General features: G+C 27.5%; 1 protein-coding gene across 1 annotated transcript in view; it reads right to left on the reverse strand.

Annotated features, from left to right (window-relative positions):
- The window catches only part of LOC148235846 (zwei Ig domain protein zig-8-like), a 100,237-nt gene that overhangs the window by 47,121 nt on the left and 40,507 nt on the right, over positions 1-12,609 (reverse strand). The window contains exon 2 of the mRNA XM_088184092.1: positions 9,707-9,943. Coding sequence (XP_088040218.1) covers positions 9,707-9,866 — 160 coding nt within the window. The 5' untranslated portion in view covers positions 9,867-9,943. The remainder of the gene's footprint in view (positions 1-9,706; positions 9,944-12,609) is intronic.

Here is a 12,609-nt window from a genome sequence, read left to right on the forward strand (position 1 = left end):
TTAAAATATATGCTTAAAAATAAAATTCAGCAACTGTATTTATTAAAAAACACACACCGCTACAATATTTTTTTAATTAAAAAATTGTGCAATACAACATAGAAAAAAGGCTTCATACAAAAAAAGATTTTAATGGACCATTTCTCAAAATAATAAAAAGTTAATTTTCGATTAACAAAAGATTCTAAAAATTTGTCTATTTTTATTATCATATTAATATAAGAAAATAATATGGAAGACATTTTGCCATAGCAAATTGACCTTTCGTCTATGTGCGCACCTACTAAATTGCGCATGGCCTAGAAGCGTCTTGATCTTTGAATTTGGTCGAGAGTTATTAAATTCATAATTTGAGATTTAAAATCCTTCAGCTTTATTTATTTATTGATTGTGAATTTTTCGACACAACATGCCAGGCCTTAGCCCAATGCATTAAAGCGTGCTAACACAATCATCAATTACCAAGTAGTGGGACACCAGACTGAAATCACAGCCTGTAAATCAGTGACAGTTATCTTATTACTTTAAAACTAAAGTTAATGTTTATAAATATTAGATGCATAGTGATGTATGGCCTAGTTTAAATATTGATCCTTGATATTATATATAAAAAAAAAACAGAAAAATCAATAACTTATTTTTATCATGACTAATTATCACTATAAATAATTAAATAATATTACAATAATCACTTACTTTGATCTCCAAATACTATAGAAATTAAAGAGTCCATGTAAGATTCGAACCTTGATCTTTCTGGCTAATCAAGATAAGCCCAAATAGAGAAAGCACTAAAAAAAATAAGCGTAAAATTTACATCTGTTTAGAAACCAAAACCAGGAGAAAATAGACGAAATTTGGCAAAAATATTGATGAATGTCTATAGTATTAGAGTTCGTATTTAATGTGAAAAATCACTTGTTTTTTGGGCTAAATAGTTGTAAAAAACTGTAAAAATAGACTGCGAGACACAGATATAGATACTTAAACAAAGATTCATAACTGACCTGTTGACGAGAGAAAATCTTCTTGTAGACCGACCCCAAAATCAGCTAATTCGGTCTTTATCAAATATAACATAATTCTGCTCAATCAGACAGCTGTCTTTAAAGTGAGACTCCTGAGACTGAAAGTTGATATGTCGACGCTAATGGACGATTCTGGGTTTGAGGTTGATGCTGCTTCTAACTCAGTCAACTAAACACTGTCAGAGTTCCTGATATGCATACGTTAACATCAGTAACTCCTTGGATTTTCTGGCAGCTTTAATATATACCTGAAAAAACGATAGCCAGAAGGAACAATTCCACGAATGTCATTAATTCGTACGTCGTGTCAGGTATAAATATAGCTATCTAGACAATAACGTATAAATTTGTGGAGTCAAATTTTATAAAATTATTAAAAATAATATGCGGTTTTAATATATTTCAAATAATTAATATGTATACTTTTTCATTGTGTTTATATTATATGTATTATTAAATATAATAATTCAGCAGTTGAAAATTTCTTACTGCATTCGATGTACTTTTTAATTAAAAAATGTGAATTAAAATTTTTGTTACTTCAATGTAACATAGTATTATTTAAATTTATGTAAAACAGGATAGCAGAAATCTATGAAAAAAATATATTTAATTCCTGATGGGATTTGTATTGCGAACACGTTTTAACTTTAAATGTTGGTTATTAATTTCCATTCATTATGATATAATGAAAAGTAAATTTATTTAAAAAGCTTTGTGAAACAAATTAAATTGCTGGAAATAAGCTTATGCCTACAATTTATTTAGTGTTTACTTTGAATTACATATTTTCTTTATTAATAATAAAAGGAATAAACTATATGTGAAATACGTTCCTAATATGTAATAAATTGGATTTTAGTTTAATATTATTGTTAGAACGGTAAATATTATGTTAAACATAAATATCTATAAAAATGCTTGATTCATACATTTAATTAACACATTCTCTATTTTCAATTTGATAAACAATTCTATTTATTTGAATAACATTTGGATTTGTTATTTAAAAGTACAAATATTTACTTTTATTAACAGTAATAAATATTTAATTGTATATTTTTTGTAAATTTGTACGGTTTTTTAATAAAAAAAAACACAAAATTAATTAACTTTTTTACTTGCTACAAATTCTGTAAGATTGCCCGTGCTTAAAATTACAAGTATAATATATTTGTGAAATGTGATAAATCATTTTAGTGAGAATAAAATGTGTATAAAAAATTAAATTAAAAGAGCAAAATTTTTAAATAAATAGCGTTTGTATTTATCATTAAATAATATTAATTACTTTTAAGTAATTGATAAGGACAATGTCGTAAAGAAAATATTTATAATATAAAATCAAATAAAAAGCTGCGGTACCTCACGATAGTGAGAGACCGACACCTAGTTAAATAAAATGTTGCATAAACTAATTTGTGACGTCATCACACGTATAACAAAATATTTATATTAATCTGTATAAACATATTACGTAAATGTAATCTAATAATTATTGTTACAGCAATGTATGCATGCAGTACTTACATTCCTTTCCTGATTATATTACAGGCAGTATATGGCAGAGGGTTTAATGGAAGGAACACCTTATAAAGTAATTTCAGCCTGTCGTCCTTTAGAATGATACAAGTAAACAGTTTTCAAAGAAAATCGAGCAGTTCATAGATTATATAAGAGTTTTAGACGTTAATCTTATTTTATTTAATAAAACTTGTATTTGTATATTATTGATAAGCTATAAAATGAAACTTCGATAACCTTTTTAAAAATTGTGAAAAAAAAATGTAGAAACAATTACTTTAAATTTAAAAAATATGTATTTAAAACTATCGTTAATTTAAAATACATAATATGTATTAAATTATTTTTTTTGGGATTTCGAGAATTTCGCTTAGCATTTCCAACTCTACCTTATATTTTATGTAAAAAATTATAAGTGCCAGTCTTTATATAGAATGTATTGTGACAAACGTATTTCGATACATTTGTCAAAATTCCATGCGAATTCGTTTAATCTTGCGTCACAGGCAAAAGAAGACGAATAAAAGAAGGTAATTTATTACGAAATATTTGCGACGGTGACGTAGCGCCTATAAAATTGAAACGAAAGGCAATATTTCATGGAAATTGTAATAGAAATAAAGTAATTTAGCAAATGGAAGTTTCAAGTTCATAAAACCCCGTTTATCGCATTACTCCTCGGGGCCTGCCCGCGCTGTTTGTAGAATATAACCGTGGCGTGTCCGAAAGAAATTGGTTTCTACACTTCTACCCAGAAAACGCGACTAATCGTGATAGTTTTCCAACTTTGTGATTTAATATGCCCAAAGTTATATTGACAATTAATGGGGGCGAAAACGGAGAAAAAATATGCCACAACAAATATTTATTGTTGCAGCCCTACGATTTGTGGAATTCAGTCGTACACAATTGATAACAGCAATATATGTATAATATTATTAGGGTAAGGATCGTTCAATTTATATAATACATTTACTTTAATATGAATTATTTGCTTATTTCAACAAAGTATTATTGTCTATAATATAATGTTACGACGTTCAACTTCACACAAGCACTAAGCTTGAACCGAATCGTATAAATTTATACGTTTATAATACACACAGTGTATTTGTGTAACATTGTTTAATGTTGTTATGTTACAAAGTAGTATTATGTGTATTCTAATATGAATGTTATATGTTTTAAAAAAATAACTTGATGAAGTTGGCAAGACGGCTTTTTTACATATATACTAAAGCTTAAACATTTACATTTAAGATTAAAATGTAAACATTTATGTATTTAATTATTATTAATATGATATATAATATATATAAAAATATAAATGCAGTGTTTTATAATTAAACGAGAATTTAACTTTATCTTTTATGAGCATATATATTTAGTATTTTAATTTTTTTTTGTATTTAAATATCATTTATGAAATTAAGTTTTAATTGTATTAATTTGTTTGTTAAAAATTGCCAATCAAATAAAAATATAATATCGAGAATTAAAGATTAAAAAAACATTAAAAATTAATCTACATATAATTAATAAAAATTAAAAATATCTTATTATGTATAATATAAGATGCACCCTTTTTTTAAATACTAAATTGAATGCAAGAGGGATTTCGACTACTTTCTAAACTTTAAGGTAGGAGCTTCATTTGGAATAAAAAAAACATTGCAACAAATTAGTTTATTAACCATGTAATTAAAAATATTTATTTTACTCTCTTTCCACATAAACTGTATATATAAGCAAAACTAGCTGCAACAATAAACAAATACAAAAGGGAAAGGACAAATCGTTAAACAAGATACAGCCGTCGTGATAGATACGTTACCGCCTCTAGGGCAGGTCCTTTGCACAATATGAGCATAATCAATGAACAGACCCGCGTCCTCAAGGATATATCACTCGGTCGATCGTGAGTAAATTTTACCCTCGTAAGGGGAATTTATCGTCGCAGCCAAAATTCTATCCACCCTCTCCAACATTACCGTAGAGTGGGTGCGGATCGATCCCCCGTTGTTTATCCGATCTCAATTTGTTTTTATTTATATGGGGTCACTTCGGTAGCTGTACATAGGACACTTTTCTGACATATTAAGATAGGTGTGTGAAAAATTTAACAGTGCTGCGGAATTTATTAACTTGTTATTCATAGACATCGTTGAAATAATGGCAGTAAACCATTTGTTTCAATAAAATCTAATGAAGATAGATTTTTTCTAAAATCTATACGATATTATGATTTAAATCTATTTATAACATTACCATGAAATATAAAAAAAATATTCGACAACAGCAAATGATTAAAATAGCTCAAGAATCAATTACTTATTTTTATATAAAGCTTACCAACAGCCTTGGGCTTAATAAAATATTAAAATAAAATTATTTGTTATTTTATTAAACAAGTACTTTTCAGTACATAAATTACATATACGGCTAACCAATTTTAAATAACAATAAAATACGAAAACCTTTGCTTATATATGACATTTGCTTGCTTAAAATTGTGATTGCTTTTAGTTTCACGTTTGAAGTAGAAGAACTGTTTTATTTTTCGTTTAAGTATACATGTCAATAAAAGCGGTGTATGATTTATATACTTTCGATTGTAATATTACAATAAAAGTTTAAGAATCACTCAAATTTAGTCTCAAATTTTAAAACTTGGTTAATCTCTATATTTTTTCATACAAAACGTATTCTGTTCCATCTATTAAATCAGTACTTTGCGTCTTAATACAGTTTTATATTAACAGTCCTAATATTTTACTGGGTAATGCTTCATTAATGTCGGTATTGCTTTATATAGTATAATATATATACAATATATTTTTCATTAATATTTTTAACTGTCTCTGGTGTATATATATATATTAATATATTTTACCGTTTGTTCTCATTATTATTGAGTCACGTGTATATTATGCTTATATTTTAAGTATAATTTAAAAAGGTAAAATGTGTACTTTCGCAAGAATTTATTTGCGATTTTCACTGATAAAGTTATACATAATACCTTTTCAAAGTACTTTTTTTATCAAACCTTTATTAGATGTCCCAAAAAATAAATTGAATAAGTGATGTGGAAAATAATAAAGTTAAGTTTTTTAAGGGCTACAAAATTAAAATATATGTTAAATAATATTTAATAAAATATTGTATTAAAATGTAACAGCGATATTTAGGATTATAAATGTGGGATGTAAGAACTAGTTTTATTTAGGGTAATATTACTTTAAGCAACCTTTTAGTAATTTGAAAACAACTAAAAGAAAAATATCTGGAGATTATAATTTATGTTATTTATGAATATTCTCGAGAGAGCAATAATTTATTATTTTAATATGTTTTCACAATAAGAAGTATTACAGAAATAAATACATGCACTACTTCAATTTTCGATCTAATTGTTTTCCAGACCAAATATGTTTTTATAGAGGCTTTTTTTAAAAAGAAATAGCTCTTATTTTAATTTAGCCATCTGAGTTTATATATAAAATCCTTATAACTTGTGTGCAACACATACACATTGTTTCCAAGCCTTCCAAATATATCTTGGTCAGCTAATAAATTATATATCTCTAAAAACTTTTATATTTGCAAAACGGTTCAACAGCGTTTATATTAAATTAAGGTTATTTCACATAAAACACACAATAAGTAATCGAAAATGTATTATTGTCACATTATCCACACAGTCCACGTGAGAAACACATCTAAAATAAATCATCCCTTTGTTCAAACACATCCACAATATTGCGCGACGCCCGAGCGATTCGTTGGCTCATACATATTGCATTAAGAACAGTGCCATCTGTTAAGATTGATTTATTCAACACATCACATATGAAATATTTTCCATTTTTTCCTTGCGTACAGAGCCTTCAGCGAGAAAAGAACGTTTCCACCGGGGATGACATTTTTACATTTCGCGACGGTAAGCATTCACTCACTCCCCTTTATCGTTTCACTGCGATTCAGCGGTGTCAGCATTTCAAAATTCTCATACCGCCCAACCACCCACCACTTTCCTGTCGCGTTTTGGCTGAAAAGTGTTTCAGACAGTGTCTGGCACACTTGAGATTGCTTTCTTGTTTCATAATTCAACTCTAATAGACCTAGGTGATAGCTCTATAAAAACCGACAGCTGTTATATATATATAAAATACCTACTCATGTTGCGTTATTTAAGTAAAAAAATTTATCCTTTAAATTATATGGCACTTATAACACGATACACATTTTGACAAAATAATGAAAAATATTTTTATAAAAAATATAAGAAAAATATATAAATATACATTGCTTGATTATTTGTAGCTAGATAGCAGAAATAAAAATATAGTTGATTAAAGCAATGTATAAAAAAATGGTGTAATATTTTTGGCATATTTGTATTGTACTCTGTTATTTAAAATAAAAATGTCTACTCTCTTTAATAAACAAGTAAGATACTAGTAATTTTTTTATAATAGTATATAGGGAATATAATTTATTATATATAATAAAGTATTTATTAGATATATAACATATTATGTACGATAAAGTTTAAGTTATCACACCCACAAGAAATAATTCTTAATTAGTTTTTGTAATTCGATTACTTTTCATGGAAGCCAAATCATTTAAACCTTGCAATCTACTCTTCTATTAAAATTAATTCAAGTTTTGGTTTTATATTATTTTTTACTCGCTGGAACTCCACCGCTGTTTTCCAAACTTATCTACAGCTGTATTCATTTATCTCGTTCGAAACGCAGCAGTAAAACTTAGACGGGAGTCGGTTGCATTCCCTTGTCTATCCTACAGCTTGAAAAAAGAAGAAGAAATCCAACGCTGGATGCTTGGCTAACTTAAGTAATTTAAGCGTGGAGAAAGTCGCTTATTGCTATCTTATCTCCCACGAAACTTTACTTTTAGTGGAAACGCTTAAGTTGGATACGGAAAAAGGGGCAAAAGTGGTAGCGGGAACAATAACGGGGTCAATTCAGGAAAACAAAAATACGCCAGCAATTTATGACCACCCTTAACTACCCCATTTGCCTTTACGCACAGTGTAGACTACAAATAGACACAGAAATTATTTGTTTGGTAATGGAGTAAAATCGTTAGTTTATATCCTTGAAGCTTTTAAAGGTTTATTTAATATGTATTTTTTGCTACTTATAAGTTAATAAGTAAAAATATAGTCCTTGAATTTTACTGCGCAATCTCATAAATCTCTTTTTGCAACCAAGTACATTTAGTAAGGGTGCGATCCTTATCATCACTAGACCAGATAAAAAAAATATTTTAATAAAGCAATTTTTGTGGGTGTATCTATTCTTCATATATCGATATTAAAAAAAAATAGCATCAATATTTACGATGGCAGAATTTATACATTTTATATAAAATTCCATATTGTGTGAATTTCTTAAGAAAATTGAAAACTAGCGCCAATAAAAATATTTTTTTAATGATAGGTAATTCATTAGATATCCATTAATAAAAGGAAGACCAGCAAAGATAAACGATAATGTCCAGACTGTAGATATATAAGAAAATCCTACTCAAACTATCTAACTAAACCATTGACACATATAGAGGACTGGAAAGGAAAGGCTTGAAGACAATATTAGTTCCATACGATTTGAGCAAATAAAACAAGTCAGCGCAGAGCTTTTTGATCATTTAAAAACCAGATATGATGAAATGGGTTTTGTACGATAACAGTCGTCGTAGAAGACAGTATTTATTCAAAACCACAAAGCTTGGTTCACTATAAAAAAAATATTTTGTGTGTATGGTGGGATTATTAACGGATTTTGCATAACATAACTCTTATATGTGGGTAAGCAATGATAGAAAGCATATATTAAGAGCAGATTGTTTGCACAAGAAAGTAAAAAAGGCTGACATTTGACAATATAAATAGAATAGTTCTACACCACGATATCGCATGTGTGAAATTGACTCTTGATAACATCATGGAATTTGACTGAAAGAATATATATTATCCACTCTATCCTCCAGAACTTCCTAGATAAAAAAAATCAAAATGTAGACGATGTGTTAAGGATATTTGCAGAATATTTTGAATCAAAACCTTTAACATTTTATGCTAATGAAATTAAAAAAATTTCAAAAGTTTATATAATCGATTTTTTTCGTAATATAAATCGAAAATTTAAGATTGAAATCACGGTTACTTAAAATTGTGCTTATTTGGCTATTCGAAACTTTTAAAGTAACCGCAACCTGGTGAAAATCAAAATATATATTTCACAGTCGAATCGGGATTTAGTAAGGGTTGCTTTTGATAACAGACTTCTAACTTAATACGAAAACTTGAAATTGTATAAACTTGAATATACATATGTTTTGAATGTATTTGTATGACTAATACATATATATATATTAAGAACTAGTCATGACACATTTAAATTATTACCATACAATTCTTTGAAATAATAATACATATTTATTCTATTTTTGTAAGATATACTTTTATAGTTAGAATTATTAAAATGGTATTTATTTCAATTCACGGCTTGATATCGAGTAGTATTTAAATACAAAATATATTATTAACGATACAGTTATTTATTTAACATTTTTTCAAGTAAGTGTACTCACTTAAAAAAAATATTAAATAAAAACACCATAATTTTAAATTACGTATCTCCTTTTACATATAAGCCATTAATTTTCATTAAGTAACTAAAACGTATGTTTATTAATAATAACTAATATATAATCATGTTCAACAACATAATAATTTACTAGCATGTAAGATAAATTAAAACGTCATAGATTTAATATAATCCATATTATAAATCATGCATTGCCACATATAGCTCAAAACAACCTAATAATTAAATTATGTATAAAGTTATTTATTATTGCAGTGATTATAAATAGCGTGTTTCGTATATATTTTCTTAAGCACTGCATTATTTTCGTAAACGTCTTATTTCTTTGATAACACGGTAAACGTAACGTATTGTTTTAGCAAAATGATATATACTGTCGCATAAATCAAATGCCACAACACACACATAGCACATAAATATACTTCCATACGTATGGTTAGCCAGTAGGATAATGGCCTTTTTATTGCACAAGGCAGACATTTACCGGAACAAATGGCCGATAATAAAGCTTACCTGGGTCGAAGCTGAGGATCGTGGCCACGGCTATCCACTGGGTCCATTTGCCGATCCACGTGGACGCGAAACTGTGACGCCAACCCCTTCTGCACCACATAGCGCCGCCCTTTTGTCCACGTGCCTCACCCCAGACAAATCCCGAACATGATGGGTACATATATCACCATTCACTAAGCGCAACTACTATCCTTTCCCATTTTTATGGGCGAATGGTCTTCACTTGCTGCCATGTGTCTGTAACAAAAATAAGATGATTGTTATTTTTCAATACGCACGGATTTGATCTGTAATATATAATAATTTAGCAATAATATGAGGCAGAGAGGCTAGCTATCTTTCGCTAAAATTATCCACAGTATTTATATGTATCCATTTAATACAATTTTAATACAAATGCAATAAAAATATCACTTCCTAAAAATAACAAGTAATCATTAAAATTTAAAAGCACTATTTATGTATTTTACATGATATGTTGAATAACTCTACGTCAACAATAATATTAGTAATATGGATTTGTTTCTGGAAATAGGTACTTTTATCTAACAACAAACAGGCGCAAACCTCAAAAACTCATAAGCGAAATTTTTAAGTCAACTTCCATAAACGATTTTTTATATTACAATCTACGCAGCTAATAAGTATTTTTTTTTTAATTTTATATATTATATTATGTTGTCAAACTTTTTTTTATCAATTCATTTCAATTTATCAAAAATTTATCACCAAACAAGTTTATGTGGTTCATCTCGTGCAGTTTATTTTTGTTTTGTATTCGAACGATATCACAACAATAAAAAATACGCATTAATCTATTTATGCTAACGATACAGCTATTATAACAAGTTTTTACGGTCTTAAACCAATCGCAAAAAAATACAGAAATCTCTAAAAATCTAAAATGAATATTTTGGGTAGTGAAAAATTACAAATCAGTCAAAATAAAACGAAGTCATTATTTTTACAAGACGTCGACGAACTTTGCAAAATTATTAGGGTAGTTACATAAAATGTAAAACAAGCGTTAAATACCTGGACTTACACCTGAACTCTAAGTTTAAATTCAATACAAATATTTTAAAATTCACTCTAAAGGGTTGGCTGCAATTGCGGCCCTCAGACCAATATTTATTAGGAAAAGTACGCCAAGTATAAAAAATAAAATTTGAATCTATAAAAAATTATTAGACGTATTTTGACATATGCTTGCCTGGTGTATTTCCATACCCGAAAATACAAAAATATTGCACGAAATGAATTACCCTAATAATTTCGAATACATATTTAAATATAAACATAAAATCTTAATAGATCTTTATAACCACACAACATAGGTATAATATTTTTTCGTTAACTGCGTATTTATTAATAATAATTAGATTTAAAACATATCATTTATTTGAAAAAGGGTTTAAATATAATCTAAAGGCAATTTATATTTTGAGTAAATAAATCTTATTCAAAATTTATTATAGCTGTTTCCAATTAAAATTTTAATAAAAGATCAAAATTTTTACTGCAAACAACTGGTTTATTATTTAATATGATTAAAATTGTAAAAGTCACGTCAGATAAAGTTAAGGTCGGTTTGAGCAACCTAAAAAATTAGATTAGAAGGTTCATGAAAAACTCATTATCTATTGAGTGTTTTATTGTCACTCTTTTTTGTCGTTTATTGCACGGAAGGGAAATTAATTATTAAATATACGCGTTTATCGGTCAATCGTTTCAAAGCGAACTTTTGCTGCGTAAACCAATTCCGAACCCGAATAATAAACTCGTGCCACCACCCAACCACTTCGTGCCGGTCGGCTATTAGTAGAATTATTAATAAACATCAGTGGAAAAATGCCACTCAGCAATCCCAGCGCAGAATGGATTTATGAATACGAAAATGGCTATCGTTTTGTAACGGCCAAGAAAAAAATATAATATTTTTATTTTGATATCGCTTCAATGGCTGGCAGTATATCGCCAAAACTATGGGAGAAGTAAAGAATCCATTAGAAGTAAGAGTCGTAAAGTTTATAATGCGAAAAAATAAATTTGTGTTAAGCATAAACGTAGTTCTTTTGAGTTATGAAAATGTGTTGTAAGAGAAGTTTTGAAATTATTTCTGGTTGTAATCATATAATGGAGCATTTCGTTTGTAAGCTATTTGCGAAAAGGGAAATTATAAAAGTTTTTTCATATTTTTTTGTATACGAAGTCTGTCAAAAAATCTCCGTTAATAGATATAAATGTACATGAAAAATAAATTCATTAAAGAGAGTGCTAATTTTAATTAAGGTATACGTGTATTTTTTATACAAATAATATTAAACAAATACAGCAATCTCTAAAAAGATTATGTTTTGTTTTTTGAAACTTTAATGCTTTATGATACAATATTTGTTATTCAAGGTCAATAACAATTTTGACAAATTATTTTATAAAAACTAACCATAAATTGCCACTGGTTACTGTATAACATTTATTTTTATTTTACATACATTTTACTTAGACACCAAGATCTAAACAACTATTAAAGAACTTAAATAATATAATAATTAAATAAACACATTATTATTTTTATTCTAATTTTAAAATTTGACCTACAAAATATTTATTTTTTGTAAATATATCATTCAGGTCAACTTATTGGTCAGAGACCACTAATTCGCGCCCTATTTTAAATTAAACTTAAAAGATAATATTATATAATTTTTAATCGTATTTTCTTCTCTCGTATATTATAAAAAATAATGTGAAATATTCCTATTTTAAAATTGAATTTACCGTTTTATCATAAGTACACCTACGCAAAAGTGTTAATTTATATTTTAAGCAAACTCATTTAATATTGTCTTAAATAATATTTTGAATCAAAAGGTCGCAGTCAAGTCTGCTTCCTCTTCAAC

This window comes from Plectrocnemia conspersa, unplaced genomic scaffold (genome assembly GCF_051122295.1).
Source record: "Plectrocnemia conspersa isolate PC_06_02 unplaced genomic scaffold, ASM5112229v1 ptg000004l, whole genome shotgun sequence".
NCBI classification, from domain to species: Eukaryota; Metazoa; Arthropoda; class Insecta; order Trichoptera; family Polycentropodidae; genus Plectrocnemia; species Plectrocnemia conspersa.